This window comes from Lottia gigantea (assembly GCF_000327385.1).
Source record: "Lottia gigantea unplaced genomic scaffold LOTGIsca_74, whole genome shotgun sequence".
NCBI classification, from domain to species: Eukaryota; Metazoa; Mollusca; class Gastropoda; family Lottiidae; genus Lottia; species Lottia gigantea.
Window position 1 is genome coordinate 923,662 of NW_008710478.1, and position 19,603 is coordinate 943,264.

General features: G+C 34.9%; 1 protein-coding gene across 1 annotated transcript; it reads right to left on the reverse strand.

The window, feature by feature from the left end:
• Positions 1–1,950: 1,950 nt before the first annotated feature.
• LOTGIDRAFT_131365 (hypothetical protein) lies at positions 1,951–10,643 on the reverse strand (the record flags this gene model as incomplete). Its single annotated transcript, XM_009066226.1, has 9 exons — positions 1,951–2,105; positions 3,017–3,190; positions 4,628–4,854; positions 5,246–5,464; positions 5,805–5,973; positions 7,597–7,751; positions 8,308–8,408; positions 9,518–9,725; positions 10,501–10,643. 9 exons carry the CDS (start codon positions 10,641–10,643, stop codon positions 1,951–1,953), a joined length of 1,551 nt encoding a protein of 516 aa, XP_009064474.1.
• Between the last annotated feature and the right edge of the window lie 8,960 nt (positions 10,644–19,603).

The window sequence follows — 19,603 nt, forward strand, 5'->3', positions numbered from 1 at the left end:
GCTCAAATAAAGTTAGTAATTGTAATCCATAAGAATTATTTCATTATATCCAACACCTTTACTAAATGATCAAAGTCCTTATGTGATAAAGCATAATTTTGCGATTAGTGACGTCATTAAACACCTAGTTTTAGTGGAAATGCAGAAACCACAGACGTCTGGTTTAAATTGGAATGGTGCAAATTGATGCTATCAGTGTCCCCAATACACATACAATAGAAAACATCTTTACAATCCCTTGTATCAAGTAGGGCCTATCCTTGATACGATGTTAGGTGTGTCAAGTGATTCAACTAAGACTTCGTCTGAATGTGTCCCACGATCCCTTTAATGCTATTAAGATCATGCTTGATCATCATAACTTATAGACTAGTGTATTGACAAATATAAATTCAAAAATTTTCCAGAGCCCATTTCTACACAAAATCCTTAGAGCAAACTCATAAGAAAATGCGATATTGATATTTATTGTCAATTCAAAGATTTGTATAAAAATACTTCAGTAATTAAAATACGTGTCATAAACATAAATCTTATGTTACCCTGTTATTTTCAACATGTTGCCAGCCTGTACAGGCCATGTATTCTCAAAACTATTTTAACGCTTAGATAATCTTATACCGGAAACAATGTAAGAACCTAAGATAGCGGTTTTCAAATTTTTTCTTTCTACTACCCATTTCAGGATCCTTGAGCGATTGCAATATAAAGTTTCTCATATTTTGCGGTTTTCTCTCAGATTTCCCTGCAATCTTTTTCATGTCTGAGAAAAATAGCTGGACTACATGGACCCTCATACCCTCAGGTTGAAAACCCCTGTCCTGGGACATCCTAGCGCAAAGACCGTTACGCGGCTAGGACCGTACATTACATGGATAGGTAGCTGCCTCCTCCTCGAAATTTGCAAAACGCAAAACGCATCTTGGGGATATGTCAAGTTTCATTCGGGGTTTTGGAAAGGTAAGCATACCCTGCTTTACTATAACAGTCGCTCCAGTTATTGACTATCACAAGGGCTCCTTTAGGTCGAGCTTGAATCAAACTTAATACGGCATTTTTGGGAGTTGATTTGAGCCTTGAATATTATGTAAATAGTCATCAGGAATACTAGAAATACACGAAAATCACATAGTCTCTTCAAATATACTTTTACTTTCTATTTCTATACATGTTTTTCCATGTCATGTTAACTTTCAAACGCGAATAATTCTTGACATTAAATTTCGACGGTGAGCTGTGCACACCATTACTGATTGGCATAGCAAACAAATTCCCGTTTCTGAGACTAAGGTACGATTGGTCAATGGCGAAGCCTTCAATTTGATCAAATTAGCAATGCTTTATTATGCTTCAAAATAAGTTGCAATAATAAAATTGTTGAGATATAGTGCTTGGATAAACCACAGCCACTATATATACTTGCCTCTGACACAGACAGGGTTAAAGTTACATAATATAATACTATGTTGAAGAATTAAAATAAACCACTATATATATTCAGACGTTGGTGGATTCACGTCCAGTTGATATACTTGTTTTCTGAAATAAATCCACAGAATATTATTTTGACCAATTTTCTTAGATTGAATTTTCTTTCATAAGTAGATGTATACGACTGATTATCGTCTTTTAAACCATACCCCTTTACCATTACATACATTTGACGTGGTTCACTTTATTCAAATAGCTTCGTATGTGACGGGGAATTATAACAATTAAAAAAGTTATCAATACCCATATTCACGAGTTTCGTGAATGTGTGCATATTTCCAAAACATGCCGGATATAGGAGCGTGTTGATTGGCCAGTTTGAACGCGACATGATGAATAATAATGATACAAGGCTTATCGCCTGAATAAATTGTAAATTTGTAACTTTCAAGGACGATATTGAAGGATATTGAACAATGACCAATGACTCTCTGTAATTATCGACATCAAAAAGTTAACTTACTTTTTTCCTAACATCTTACAGTCGTAAATCGTATCCGGAAGTCGAACGTTTGCTGTTTCCGGTAGAAACACGAAGGTTAAGACCAGAGAAGTGAATGAAAATGCTGAATAAATGATAAATGGTGCTGCTTCTTTAAAATCTCCAGTTATACCTTGACTCTAAAAAAACAAAAACAAAAAATTTTCTGTGTGAAACTTTGGCTTTAGTTCTAAAATATTGGGTGTCGAAGTCAACATCTGTACGAATATACACATATTTGTTTTTAATCCCATGTTTCAAAATGAAATTAAAAAAGAGAGAGAGAGAGAGAGAGAGGGGGGGGGGGGGGGTCTAAAGGCAACCAATTGAATTGTCGTAGAAGTTATATGGTGATGGCTTGATTTTGCCTTTTTTGACACAGGGACCAACTTTACAGCTGTCAAATAACGGGGCCGAATTTGACCGAGGCTATATTACGACGGCCATATAGTTGTAAAGAGGTTTTCTAAACTTTTTATGTGTATTGGAAATACTGATAGAATCGATTTGCATCATTGCAATTTTTAATCAGACGTCTATGGTTCTTACAATTCCTTTAAAACTAGCTTTATGATGTCAGTATCGCAAAGGTCCATATCAATAACAGCTCGATATCGACTTGCAAGAACCATAGAAGTCTAACTGAAAATTTTAATGGTGCAAATCGATTCTTTCAGTGTCCCCGATACACATATTTTTTTTTTTTTAGAAAACCTATATGATTTATAATCCCTTAAATTAATTCCACGTGCAATGTTTGCTCAAATGGAAATGAATGAAATGGTACTTTTCTGCACCATGTGGGCTAATGAAGACGGGCAACGCCATGCAGGGTGCAATGAGGGAAATCTCAGCCTGCTGCTCTTTTTCGATTTCCAACTGTCGAGGGATCTTTAACGTGCACAGCCTGTAGCACACGGGGAATTGGTTTGTTGTACCATCCGAACGACTAGACGCTTTTTCCATGTCAGTTCCTCTTACCCGCATAAGGCCTACTGACAGGGGGGATTTGGTCAAATGGATATACTATACTTACTATTAAACCAAAGTATGGGGCTATAACAGAGGCTAATCGGGCCATACAAGAACTCGTACCGGTACCAAAATTACGGAGTTCTGTCGGGTAGAATTCACCTGTCCATAACCAAAATAGACAGAAGGCAACATTTGATCCACACAATCCAACCATAGTGAATAGAGTCATCAACCATTGTTGATCTAAAATAGATATCAGATGATAACATCCTACGTCTGCGTACATGTTAAATGAAATGAATTTTTTTTACGCCCTATCAATCTATCCCATCCTATTTGGCCTAATGGCATGAAACGGAATAAAGTATTTTATTACGCCCTATCGCCCTGCCCATTGTTGGTCTATTGGGATGGAATGAAATGAAAGTTTTTTTTACGGTCCTAAGGCCGATGACGAATAGCGGTGACAGGAGAGGACCCTTGCTAGGGTATTTTTTCTATGAGTCAAAATCCTGTTGACTTTTAAGTCAGTAAATGTCATCGCAACGATTCCGGTAGACTTCAAACACTAACCGCCTTTACCGTTGACATCAATTGCGGGGGTGCGACTTTCTAACCTAGTTATGAGAGTCATGCCCGAAAAACTTGCCTTCGGATCTGCGAGAGTTGGCTCCGCCACTGGCCCTACCGGAAGTAGTAAACCACGAGGCAAATTACAATAATATCTCGAAAAGTCGCATTTCATTTGAACGGTCGACATGTCTATCTATAAAGGTTGTTTAAGATGCTTATTAACAATAACTTCCAACTGTTATAAATACTCCTCTTACAAATATTACTAGCCAATTGATATGAACATATTGATTGAGTTAGGTTGACGGTAGATATATTTTGCTTTATACAGTAAAAAAACTGTTTCAAACCCTAAAACTGTACCTAAAACATAGACCCTTAGGGCAAATGCATTCTATTCACTAAAAATCAAGATATGGTCATCCCTACCTGCCATTATACTACCTCTTAGAATAGACATAAAGTTTAAAGTCTCAAACATGAGTATATATATCATCAGGTGCCATGACTAAGGAATAGAATCTCTATATAAGACGACATATCCATTAAGCTGAGAAATTATTAAAAAACGCTTCTGAGCGTGTTACAAGATTACTTAGTTTAATGAAATATTACTTAGTTTTGTGGATTTTTTTGAATCATAGAAGGATTATGTTGTATAGTTATGACACCATGTAAGTCCACTGATGAATAAAGACTCATTTTGGGCAAGTTTAAGAATTAAAATTTTTTGGTCATCCTCAGAGGTAGTATACCTTTAACAAGTTATTACAAGTTATAACAATAGTCTTTTCCAATATTTCAATACCATATTACTATAAAGTAAATTAGCTTGAACAAAAGTTTGTGAACTCATTGGGGGCTGATTTGGGTCGTGAATATAATGTAGATAGCCTTCAAAACTATACTTAAACTGCACAGTATAAATCTTACTTTTTTCACCATACAGGTCTTTTGTATGGCGTACATTTAACTTTCAATCCAGCTGTAATTCTGTACATACATTGATTTGAAGGTTCAAATTTTGACGATGAGCCGTGAACACTATTACTGATTAGCTTAGCTAAAAAATCCCCCCTCTAAAGTTTACTCCAAATTAACAGTTACCTGAAGATGCATACATGAGTATAAAAATAACAGACATCAGACACAATCCACTGATAAACAGGGATCCGAAGGCAAGGATTCTCCGTCCCACCTTGTCTCCTATAAATAACACCAGTAGATAGGCGACTCCTTCAAATATTCCCGTTAAAAATAGGTTTAGATAGACATTTCCTACCAATGTATCGAGGTTTAACATAATACCAAAATATACAATACTGACAGTAAACCTTAAATAGATGACAAAATATTAATTTATTAAAAAACAATACACAAAATGCCCATAAAGAGAACTTTTTAATATTGAGCGCTCTGTAAAAGTTCCGCTAACGCTCTATCACACGTTAAACGAAACATCTGCATCTATAACAGCCTTTTACAGCTATTATGAAAGTTGTCGGCTGGTGTAGAGACAGAAAACTAGGCTCTGTTTCATGGATTTTTACGCACCTTCGGATGCAGGGGTTTGTAACCTATTTATTTAAATCGGGTCCGCCAAACCCAATTAATAAGAAAGATACAGTCATACCATCATTATCCCCTTGCACCATGTATGGCACGTCTGCGGTTCTATCAAAGTTTCTATTTTTTTTAACTGGCTATGTGTCTGTTATGACTTACCAGTTGAGGTACATTACTAATGTTCTTACAAGTAAAGCAGGGGAGGTAAACATCTTCCAGAATCTAATTTTAGTAACAGTGTCTGGTGGTACAGTAGTGACATCTACAATATCATCAAGGAGCTTCACCTTATTACAAGCGGCCATTTTTTCTATGATGAGTTTGGCTCGGTCCGTTTTGCCTCTTGTTAACAACCACCGTGGACTCTCTGGTACTATACTGTATTTAAACATAAAATAACATTATTAGCTGTGTGGACTCTCTCGTATTATACTGTATTTAAACATAAAATAACTGTTAGCTTTTGCTATAGTACATGAACCACAGACATCGTCCGGAAAATGTAAATGGTGCAACATAATTTTTGCCACGTATAAAAATCAAGACCCTTGTTACAGCCCTACACTGTAAACATTATTTTGGTTTTTCAACCAGAAAGTTCTGGCAGCAAAGCTGCCAGACCATCATGTAGAATTATCATAAGAAGGGTTTATTTACACGTCACCAGTAATTAAAATTATTGTTCGGTCTCAAAGTAATTTTAATAATCGGCACTCACCATACAAAAGTTAGCAGAACCGTCGTGAAGATGGCGACACTGAGGTGCAGATATCTCCAGGTTCGAATCAGGTAACCAAGCAACGATATGGCAAACATTCCCAGTAACCAAGTAAAGTTAGATATTACTCCAGTATAAATTCGTTTTGAAGGTCCTACTATTTCTAAACCTGTAAGAAATTAGAAATATACTTTCAGTAGAAGACAATAGTATATATATCATGAGATGAGCCAATCCTTAAAACAATGCTTTTGAACTGTGGGTACTATTACATTTAATAAATTTAGTCGCGACTGGTACCCCCTCTTCCACCATAAACATACATAAAGTCACCAAAAGTGTTGAATTTTAGCTATTGATCTCTTCAAATTTATGTGTGAAGTTATTTAAGGTCATGCTTCGTTATTTTATAGAGTTGATTTACATCGTGATTATATGTAAATAGTCTTCAATACAAGAACTGCACGAAAATCGCAAAAATTTCTTCTTAATAGAAATTTCACATTCTATTTCTATTTCTATGTCGCTCTAGAATTGATGTATCGAGCACTATTTTAACAGTGGTATTTCTATATCGCTCTACAATTGATGTATCGAGCACTATTTTAACAGTGGTATTTCTATATCACTCTACAATTGATGTATCGAGCACTATTTTAACAGTGGTATTTCTATATCGCTCTACAATTGATGTATCGAGCACTATTTTAACAATAGTATTTCTATATCACTCTACAATTGATGTTTCGAGCACTATTTTAACAGTGGTATTTCTATATCACTCTAGAATTGATGTATCGAGCACTATTTTAACAGTGGTATTTCTATATCGCTTTACAATTGATGTATCGAGCACTATTTTAAAAGTAGTATTTCTATATTGCTCTACAATTAGGGTATCGAGCACTATTTTAACAGTGGTATTTCTATATCACTCTACAATTGATGTATTGAGCACTATTTTAACAGTGGTATTTCTATATCGCTCTACAATTGATGTATTGAGCACTATTTTTACAGTGGTATTTCTATATTGCTCTACAATTGATGTATTGAGCACTATTTTAACAGTGGTATTTCTATATCACTCTGCAAATTGATGTATTGGGCACTATTTTAACAGGAGTATTTCTACATCGCTCTACAATTGATGTATCGAGCACTTTTTCAACAGTGGTATTTCTACATCGCTCTACAATTGATGTATCGAGCACTTTTTCAACAGTGGTATTTCTATATCGCTCTACAATTGATGTATCGACCACTATTTTAACAGTGGTATTTCTATATTGCTCTACAATTTATGTATTGAGCACTATTTTAACAATGGTATTTCTATATCACTCTGCAAACTGATGTATCGAGCACTATTTTAACAGGGGTATTTCTACATTGCTCTACAATTTATGTATCGACCACTATTTTAACAGTGGTATTTCTATATCACTCTGCAAACTGATGTATCGAGCACTATTTTAACAGGGGTATTTCTACATTGCTCTACAATTGATGTATCGAGCACTTTTTCAACAGTGGTATTTCTATACCGCTCTACAATTAATGTATAGAGAATTATTTTTTTTCTTTTCTATATATGGCGGTATATCAAGAGAAGAAGGGTCGTCAAAAATAGGATAATTCTGTATACAAATGGATTTCGATGCTGAGATGTGAACGCTATTAATGATGAGCTTAGCAAAAGAATTCCTGTTTCGCAGACTAAGGTAAGAATGTTCGGATGGATGGCGAACGTGTCCCTTTAAATGAGGTATTAAAATAAGACTTTACTTACCTACATTGTAAACAGATAGAGCCTGATTCGCGATACCAAATCCCAGGAAAAATCTCACAACCGAAACGAACGTGTAATTTGGCGACCATACCAGTAGGTAGGACGAGATACAAACTAAAAAGTTGCCTAGAACTATCATTGGTTTCCGCCCAACACTGTAAAAAAAAGGTGTATACGAGCTCTTTATGCTATGGTCCAGCACAGATATTTTACTCGTCCGGTTCCGATTCAAAACATCAACATGAGAAGTCTATTATTTTTTTTAGATAATATAGATACTATATACTAAACTTTTATATCGTTGATGTTTAAGGAGATTCTTGTCTTTGTGTTTGGAATCGGACTCGCATGAGCAAAATATCTTCGTTTTATTATACAGATAAGAATTTGGGGTATAAAACCTGGTCAATCCAAGAGCTGTGGGGAAGAAGTTCAATGTACAAGTTAGGGCGTCTGGGGACAGTCAGTAAGAAACCTCACTGAGCAGTTGAAAATAGAATATACTGTCATGTCTCTATGAATGGTGGGGAGGGGTGGGAAATAGAAGCCACAGAACGGGGGAGGGTGTCAGGTAGACACCCGTTATATCAGTACTAGGCATAGGACAACTTTCAAAATAGCTACCAGAGGCTGGAATAGAAGAAGGTGTTTCGATCTACCGCCATGGTTTACTGTAACAACCTTTCCCAGAATTTGAAATAGTACACTTACTAATCAGCGATATTTCCTATACCATATCCAATCAGTAACCCTAGAAACAATGTCATAACAGCCGTACTCTTCAGTGATGCATCGTCACAAACCAGGTTAAACTAAAATAGATATCTCATCATTTTCAACAACCAGTCATATACAACTGCAAATCTTTATCTATCGTTTCGTCTCAACTGTGGTCTGTAGAGACTCATCTTTAAAGGAATTCTACGTCTTAGAATGAACATAAAATTTAAGGATTTTAAACATGACCAATAAGAGCATATATTCATCAGAAGATATACCTGGTGTCATAAATAACATAACAGGATCCTTATATAATCCGATAAATCTAAAATTTTCTTAATTATCCATAAATATACAATTAGCTATTTAAAAACGCTTAATCTTAATATTAGTTAGTTTTATGAATTTTATAATTTTTCAGATTTTACGGTATCCTGTTGTAACTTTAGGACACCAGGTTAGTTCACTGATGGTATACTCATATTGATCATTCTTGAGAACTTTTAGGTTCATTCTGAGACGTAGTATCACTTTAAATCATATTCTGTGGAATTGTTCGGTAGCAAGATGTCATAATTTATGATAACCAATCAAAAATACTGTTAAATGTGGTTAGCTCATGCCAATTAGCCAAGATTTGACAATGAATATACTACAACTCTGCAATACAGTAGGGGCATTTCTTTTAACCGAGCATTTGATTGGTTGGACATTATATAACCTAGAACAGTAGTTACGTAACAATCTTGTCAGATCATGGAGGGAAAGAGTAGTCAACCTCAGATAAAAGACAAAACGCAATATCCAGGCCGCGTATTCTCAAAACGATCTGAGCTCTAGGTTGTCCCAGGGTTTTAACTTCTTACACTGTGTCTCTAGGACATCATAGCATTACGATCGTTTCAAGAATTATGACCCAGTTATCTAAATACGTTCAAGAATGATAAGGGTATTATTTTTGTCTAATGTATCCTCCATCCTGCAAACACAGTTATTATATAAAAAGTTAAAGCGTTCGATGTAAAAATAACAAATCTTACAACGATATTCATGATAAAAGTCGGAAAATACATATATAATACGAGTCAAATAGATTTGATAATTATCACAGACAAAATTTCAAAAGGAATGATTTCATTCGCAGCTCGTACATATATAATGTAATAATGTTGATCTCAAATTCAAATTTCAAATAACGTACCTCTGTTACGAGAGTGTTTGTAAAAGTTGAAGTATCATAAACCCAAGAAGTACACTTATATTCCGATGACGTCATATTACCAAGTTCGTCTGCAGATTGATTACGTAATAAACATTTTGAATTCTGAGGAATTGATTGGTTGATGAGATCTCTATGGTGATCATCCTGTGGGTGAAAAGTGTCGTTTTCTAAACCTGGTATTGCACATCTGAAAAAAAAAGCTTTGAAAATAGGAGAATTCGCTCTTTTACTGTGCACAATGAATACAAGGAACTGAGATGTATCGTCATCTCGGCGTGGATTTCCTCACGGTGGGCCTACACTGTATGGTATTGCTCGTCTTCATGAACTAAATAGCGTACAAAACGGTAGAATTTCAAATCAAATTTACTTGGACCTTAATTTAGAAAAATAAAGCACAATAAGATTTACCATTATAACATTGTGTAATAAATACTATAGTGTTAATCTGACCACAGTGAATGGAACAACATTTATTTCATAAACTATTTCAAACTTCCAGCCTAATTAAAGTTAGACCAAGCTTTCCTACCGTTTTTATTGGCTTTTTCGGTATAGTCACTTTAGTTAGGGCCTAGCGACAGCCTCTTTAAACGTTCATCAAATTGACCTTACCTGATATACACAGCATCACAAAATGCCAGCGCTGGAGAGAGAAATTTGATTGGTTAAAGCAAACGTCATCGAGTTAGGTCGAAAGGTCGAGATAGTTCAAGAGGACTATCGTTAGACCCTAACTGATGTGGCAAGATTAAAAATAAAAGCCAAGAAAAAAGCGGAAAGAAAGTTTGGTCTAATTTTAATTAGAGTTTAAAACTTCGAAAATACTCATTTAATTTCGAAAAGTAATCTCCAGAATGAATGGAATGTTACGTCAATGTAAATTGTTGAAACGCTGTGTATCAACATAGTAGAATACCATAATATTGTGTTCATCTGACACCTAAGAATAATTTATTTACCTGTGTTCAGGAGTATTTAGAGTAAAGGTGGAAATTAACAGCAACAGTCCCGAGATAAAGGGTTGGTAACATAATACAGCAAAAATCTTTTTCTGGTACAATCCAAATTCGCCTATTACCTGTAACACATCGTCATACAGCATCGTCCCGACAGGTTACCCTAAAAATAAACAGTTCTCACAGATGAACATTAAACATGTACCTACAAGCTTAAGAACAAGCCCCCCACAAAAGAAAAGAAACAACACAAAACAAACAAATCACAAAAAAACGTTTGTGCTGCATGGTAACTCTGAAAGCAATTGCACAACAAAAGAATATCTAAAAAGATAAAGAAAAACAATACAGTTCCGTTTATAACTCGATAGTTGTAAAAAGAAATCCACAAGAAACTACAAACTAATAAAAGTTCAAATATCTACTCCACTTTATCTATTATTATCGATATGCCCCACTTACAACACCAAACATTGCTTGTCAAGTCTACTAGTGGACAAGACCTTTGTCCGAAATATATCGATTGAAATAAAATTGTTTTGGTTTTTTTTTTGCCACTGATGAAGGCGATGTGCAATGCGCAAAGCGACGGGAATTTTGTTCGAAGAATCTTTAACGCGTAAAGCGTTCTGGCTATTATCGCGTCTCCAATACCTTGACAATTCGATTCGAAAATATATTTAAAGTAAAATTGCTTGCAATCATACGACCTGAAATTTGTTAGTCAAATAGTCGCTCTCACTTTACCTTGTGGGTCCACGATATAAAGCTATTTTGGGCTGTGTCTTACACCTCGACTGCAATGATCACTTTTTTGAATTAAGGATGCTTGTAAAGGCATCGATTTGATTGGATTGTACGCAAGTTAAAGCGGCAGTATGCAAAGTTTTCTTTATCAAAACTATAAAACATAGTGTACTAATTGCGAATTAAGCATTAGTTTTGGTGTTGGGCCTAATAAAGACCCCTTGTCCAATAATAGTTATTTTTATTAAGCAACTCTCTTACAAAAATCTCGTCGGGAGTAAAAATTATATAGTAGTGGACTCCTCAAACGTTTCTGTTTGTGTACGGTGTGCGGTGCAGTATGTGTATAGATGTAGTATACGGTGGAGTGTACAGTACAGTGTGTGGTGTACGGTTATCCATACAAGAGAACATAGCAAAAGCGCAGCTCGCCCGCATTGTGTCCGGGCCATTTGATCTGTATGTCGTTTAATCGCTGCCTCTTTTGTATCTGCATCGGACCCAGTACATCGTCTATTCGTAGTTTTAGTTTCGGACCATGCCGGGCTATATACATGTACATATGTTTGTATAATATGATAGGTCACGTATTGGTGACATTGTTTAGGTAACTACCCTGGTTATATTCATGTCAAATTGTCATATAAATTCTACGAGAAATTGTTTATACTCGTTCAATATTTATCTATGTGTTCCTTTACACGGTTAATCACAATGATACACATAATGTATATATTATATATTCATGTAGAACAAATGACATTGGTGTGATTTGGAGGACTCTTTTTTCCTGTATTCGCGAGGGAACAATCCAATCAAACCGCTCAATGATGTAAGAAAAGAGCCAAATCAAAACATTTTGTGAAATGCAGGTAACTGAATCATGAATTGATATTATTAGTTGAATAACAGAACACAATTTTATGGTATACTTCTCCTTAGATTTATTGCACACAACGTTTCAACAATTTACATTGTATCTACATTCTATACCATAAAATTGTGTTCCGTTATATAATGTGATCTCTACACCCAAATGTCGCTAAAGGATTAAATATTATACTTCAGTCACTCTCCTCCATCTATCCATTTATAGAGTAAATGTAGTGCTTTAACCACCAATTAGACCTTGTTATAGCACAGCTAGGCTCCTCCCACTCGTTTATACAGCGAAAAGATCGAAAAAAATTATAGATATCATGTTATATGATTATAAAAATATAATAATAAAAGTAGCATAGTTTTGATCCACATTTCTTCCATCGACATTAAAAACCCCGTTTTGGATTATTCTCTTGAGTGGTCTCTTTATACAGTTTCTACTGTATTCCTTCAAAACAAAATAGATTTAGTACTTTATTCACAGCCTCGGTGAGATCATTCCTGGAAGAGTTATTTTGAAAAGTATTTCACTCGAAAAATGTATTCAACGATTAACAATGAATGGATATATAATCATAGTCAACATATCTAGATAGTTCAATGTGAACTTGGGCCGAATATGCACTTTTAATATGCACTTCAGTAATAGTATATTGTTTGGTTTATTCAGTATCATATTCGTATCTTTACTATTGTATGCATTACAATAATATTACAATCAGATAGTAATAAAAAAAATAATTGAAAATCCGTTGTCTCTTATCCAAAATAACTATAACGTGAAACAATAACCCATGAAAATGTCAGCAAAAAAGCTTCAATTAAATTCAAAGGGTAAAATTCGATGTTGTTCTAGAAAATAATGCTTTTAATTATTTCATGACCCGGAGCATTAAAAAATAACATGTTTTGTTTGATTTCTGCATTTTTAATGCTAATACAAGATAAACTTTGACTCTATGGCTGCATATCGCCCTACGCAATAGAACAGCGGCGAGTTAAAATATTCTGTTAAGTTATAATTTTTATGATTGATTATTCATTAAAAACATAATCATTAATCATTGGAGTGTGGTCGAACAATGAATCACGGTCCGATGACTCTATGATAACATTATTGATTTGTAGGTATTTGTCAGAAGTACTACCGGTTTTATTAAAATTAAACTTTCGTTCCGTTTTTGTTTTTTATTTTTATTTATCTACTCCAGTTCTTCTTTGACATGACCTTATGACCTCTGCTTTAACCAATCGAAATTATTCTGGGCTATTTTAAAACATCCAATGAAAAAGCGTGTTTAAAAAACGTGCAGTATCAGTGGACTTGATAAGCTAGTCTAATGCTGTTGGGAATATGCCTTTTGTTGAGTAAGAATTGAGATTGAAATTTGATTGGCTGGCGGCGTCATCAAACAGATGAAGTTTATATAGCACAGTCTGTAAACCCCGAACTAGTAACTCACGCCACACCATCCAGGGCCGAGTTTCACCGCCATGTCATTCGACCCGACCAGATCTAACGAAGAATCAACAACCAAACCAACAACACCGAATCATCCAATTTGATCCAATCCAACTACCAACTACTACGACTACCAACAACTACCTAGTTTGCGATATCAGCATCCGCTGGAAGCGAACGTTAACTTGTCATGTACCTACCTACCTACCCTGACCAAACTTTAACCACAATCCTTCAATGGCATATTAGAAGCACAAGTTATAGATAAGACAATTATATGGATATATATAGTAATATTAAATTATATCACAAATTCCCAAAAAAGGGGAAAACAATTAAAACTATATTATTGTCCTGTTATTTGACGTTTCGGCTTACTGCCTTCATCAGAAACACCCAAAATAGATCTCGATCACATCTTATTCCGTTATTTTACTAACTATGTAACGCACCAGTAAAGGGATATGAAGAGAAATGTTCAACTTCTCTAAAACTCTGGGCGTCAGAGAGTAGTACTTCTTGCCAAAACCCAATTCTTTGGAACACTAGTCCAATTTGAATTGGCACCGCAATATGGTAGAGTTAAAGTGGGCATGTTACCAGCTTAAAAGTGGTATATTCGTGACAATCCTCCAATACAGCAACACCGGAACAGGAACCCCAAGATGCGATGTAAAAACACACTAATTCAACAAAATCAGGTTTATTTACTTCATTAAAACATCTAACTATATATTACGCTTAAAAGAAATAAAACATTAACGTACAATATTGTGCCGTAATACATCGGTCATGGTATATAGAGATCATCCAAGTTGCCTTGATGCTCTCTACTCAGCCTTAGTGTGAAGACAATTTTCATGTGTCACGACTGAGGGGGGTAATCGTTTGTTACCGTGAGTACTGCCGTTGTGGGAGTCAAGTCTATTGTTGCGTTCTAGGCGTCGTTGACTATTGTTTCCTCTATCGACAGCCTCAGGTTAGTGGTAGAAAATACAGGATAAAGAATATTGAATCAAAATATAAATGGGTTGTAAAAACAGAGGTAGACATTATTTTAAATAATAAAACAAAGTACAAACATGCTACAACAATTTTAAACGTCATCAAACATATGAATACACATTTAGAAAATAATAATTTTACATAAGATGCTTAATTAGCCTAATTATAAAATATATATCTAAGTCTAAGTCGTATGGAAAACGACAATGTAGTCTAGATTATATGAGTACCATAACGGAAGTTGTTTACAACTATTAAAAAACAATTATAAGTATTTTAAAACATCGATAGAAAATGCTTAAAAAGCATGACACGGCAAACGATTCATGATAACGGCTAAAACTATCGTTTAACTTTACAAGAAATAGCATTATCGTTAAATCAAGTGTTAATTTACCATAGTTTGTGTAATTTTACAGCTGTCAAATCGTGAAATTCGATATGAGTTTAGACTCGATCTGCCAAACGCACAAAAGAGTAAACAAAATGACTAGCTACAGACTACTACTATTTTCTTCTACAACTATTTCAAATTATCGACAACCAAACCAACAACACAGAATCATCCAGTTTGAACCAATCCAACTACCAACTACCACGACTACCAACAACTACCTAGTTTGCGATATCAGCATCTGCTGGAAGCGAACGTTATAGGGATATTCCTGATGACGGTGTGAGAACCACATTGAAACGTTGAAGTAATAAATATTCTAGAAGTACATATCCATATAACTGTCCTATCTAACACCTTAACAAGTTTCACTGCAGAAACCTCAGAGAACACCTTTTCCCCCTTTTTGTTGAAAGCTTTTTCCCCTTATTTTTTTTACTCTTTCCCCCTCTTTTCTCACTTTCTTTCTTTCTTTGTTTTTCAGGTCTTCTAGTTTTCCAACAGTTATTAGATAATCTAGCCAAACCAAACCAACAACTACCATTCGACTACCAATCAACAAGATGATCAGAACGAGTTTGGAAGAATGAAGGAGATCGAGTAACTCACGCCACACCATCCAGGGCCGAGCCTCACTGCCTTGTCATTTGATCCGACCAGATCTAACGAATTATCAACAACCAAACCAACAACACTGAATCATCCAATTCGAACGTTAATTTGTCATCTACCAACCAACCTACCTTCCATAGTCTACACTTGACTGATAACAATCCGAGTCAAGCACTGTTTATAACTTAAATTATCCGAGATAACACAATGATTTACATTTTTAATTGTTAACTACAACTACATGAGATATTTTCACAATTCATTCAGAGCTCAAGATATTCTGATTCAGAGCTCAAGATATTCTGTTTCGTTTGTTTTTCTGGTGTGCACTCACTCGAGATCAGGAAAATTTGTATGAAAGGTGTGTTCGTCAGTTAAGCTAATCAAATTTTCAAATGCTTAAATCTCGAATACCGATTATCGATTTTTTTTAAATCCACATCAAAATCTATACGAGAGGCGCAACTTGATGCATCAAGGCCGTATCATGTTGATTCGTATCGACGTCGTTGATGAATCAGGAAGCGTCCTGACATTGTACCAATCTATTGGATAATGAATTTATTAGCTTATTAGTTTCTATATGTATATCAAAAATATTTAAAAAAAAATAGATATCATACCTCACAGCTGTATGGCCAATATGATGAATGTTTAGACAGAATGTCATTGGATGATGTGATGAAAAAAACCGTAACTTCCATTGTTATTATTAAAGCTACCGTGGAGTGAGAAACAAAACAAATACCACAAAACACAGACCTACGTGACTGTACAGGGCACAAAGTTTATTCGAATTTCGGTGATGATGATGATGATGACGATGATGATGGCTCTCTCTAGATTGATAACAATAATTTAAACTATTGAGTGTGATGATGATGATGATGATTGTGATGATGATGATGATAATGATGATGATGATTATGATGATGATTATGATTGTGATGATGGGGATTATGGTGATGATGTCAATCGATGATAATGATGATGATGATTGTGATGATGATGATGATAATGATGATGATGATGATTGTGATGATGGGGATTATGGTGATGATGTCAATCGATGATAATGATGATGATGATGATTTCACGAGAATATGCTATTGTTCATCTTAAAGCTGCAATTTTACTATCATGTAATAAATCAGTGGTAAACATGTTCACCAAAGAAAACAAAAGCATTTGCTCCATTCATTAAGCTTTAAGGAAAATTTGAGACCTGCCGAGTTAAATAACGTTGGCCATTATCAAACGATACACAATAGGGTAGGTGTAAGCTCTCTGTATCGTTTGGGCCATTCGACAATCCCCGACAGTTTCCGTAAAGTTGAATATGCGTAACTTTCACGGTTGTTTGCTTTAAGGCTTCCTTCCTCAGATTCAGCCATGATTTATCCTTTACATCCTCGCACTTGACAGTAGGCCTATACGAAAAAGTGATTTGAACTCTAGCGAACTCTCGATAAGAAGTAAATATGTTAAGTGTCACAATTTATCATATATATATGCTATTTTCGTCGTTGCACATGGCCGCTAAAGGCAGTCAAGTGAGACACTTCAAGGCCGGTTTACAGTCGACTTCTAAAATTAAGGACCGTTACGAATGTGAATGAACATTGATTTCTTAAAGAATTACATTACATCGGATGAGACAATAAACCGAGGCCCCATGTGCTATAGGCTGTGCAAGTTAATGATTCCTCGACAGTTGGAAATCGAACACAGGCAAACGCCCACATTCTTGGAAAATTTCCCTTATTGAGTAGGACGTAAAACTCCATTCATTTAATTTTGTTTTTTCGTTGTCTTTTCATGACAGCTTTAACAATTGTTTTTATCTACTATTGTCAAAACATTTATTGACCCTTATGCACCAAATAAAACCAAGCAGAATAATTTCAGTGCCACATGGCGTACATACGAATTATAATTAATGTGATAAATTCTAAGCAACCGTAAGAAACATGAGCACTAACCGGAATGGAGTCTAAAGTGCGTATTTATTGTCCGAGTTATTCCTATTTACAATGAATCTTTTATTTGCATACCAAAATATTGTTTGCGCTTGTATGCTCAAGTTTGCGCTGGTTTGCGCTTGTTTGCTCTTTTTTGCGCTCTTAAGTCGGATCACGATTTTATTTGGATTTTCTTAATTGTACTTCTTAAACAATACAAGTTGAAAAGACGTCTGATTGACAATTTCAATTGTGTTACTTGATGCTATCATAAGTTTATAAATCGTCTGTACAATCCTTTTAATGTCATCAAGGTTGGCGAAACAGATAAAACTTTTGAACTTGAAGTTTAAGCTATCTTTTCCTTTTTCCTGGTGTAGGCCCTACCTAACTGGTTCAACTAACTCAAGCACCCTGGAACCACGCCCACTGCCACACTAAAATTTCTAATTGAAACATTTTTTAAACTTCATACTACTTGCAGGGACATATTGCCCAATTGGGTGCAGAAGAATAAACGTAAAACTCCATTCATTTCATTACATCTTTTTAAATGTTCTTCATAACGGTCTGTTTACGCATAGCGCCATAGGCTATAACCCTTGTGATTTGCAGGGATATATTGTGCAGTGCGAATGTACGGACGTTCTTACATCAAAATTTACTCACCACGTATATTAAAATCTTTGTTTAATTAAAGTTGGCTAAAACAGGGGCTGAAATTAAAGTATATGTATATCATAACATACTTGTATCAGTACTGCTACGACTACAGGGTCTGATTCTGGTAAATAAGTTATACGCGTAATTCTGTTTTCGATAACACAACAGTTGTAGTTTAATTCCATTCCGTCTGAAATACTCATCTCTGTCAACCATGCAATATAGATCAGATGTCAGTAATATTAAAAAATTCATCACAAACTAAGGTCATTAAAGGGATTGTCGAGAGTTCTAAAAGATTTATGTGTATCGAAGGCCACTGATTACGGAGCCCCTAAGGCGCAATTGTAAACATATTTATCTATTATTTCGTTTAAACGAAATAATAAATAAATATGTTTACAATTGCGCCTTAGGGGCTCCGTAGCTCCGTACTATTATGCCCGAATAATATTATCTTTTAATTTTTATATGATATTTTGTATGATTGTACCGCTTAGAATAATTATTGTAAATGTATTTACTCATTTTATGCTAAACATAAAGGGCCGTATGCAGCGCTCTTACCTTGACTAAAGTTGAAAACTTGACAAAGTTAACATTAAGGCTTTCATTTTCTACATTTGATAGTCAAATTTAAGCACGAATTTCGTAAAGATCGACCGGTGCATACCTAAAGTTCCACTTAAGTCTAACTTTAGTCAAAGCGCTGCATATGGCCCAAAGTTTCTCTAGAGTCTACACCAACTTTAAATTAAATTTTACTTGTGAAGCAGTAGAAATTCCCTTTGAAATTCCTTTCTTTCAAAATTGACTTTTTCTTAAACGATGAACTTTAGTTGATATAATACTATTAACAGATATGCCAGAGATCGCCTGGACAAGGACATGGTTTGGGAAAGAGAGATTTAAATCAATGTTCAGATTGAATAACTTTATTATTTAACAAACTAGAAACATCAACTGAAAGAGAAAAAAAAGGAGAATCAATATGCAAATAAAAGATGACAATATCAATATGCAAATAAAAATACCAATATGCAAATAAAAATTACAATATCGATATGCAAATAAAAAATTACTATATCAATATGTAAATAAAAAATTACAATATCAATATGCAAAAAAGAGCACGGGTTGTAACACAATGAAATAAAGCGTAACTATTCGACTTCATATTTTGCTTAGATAACTTCGAAAAATGATGGTATTCTGTCGACCTAGCTGTAAGTGGATACTCCGGGAAAGATCAATACAAAGAGGTTTAGCCATTTTTTTTACCAATCGTCTCAGAAACGGGAAATATTTTGTAGCTAAGCCAACCTTTAATAGTGCTTACAGCTCACCGACGACATTTGAGCTTTCAAATCCATGTGTGTC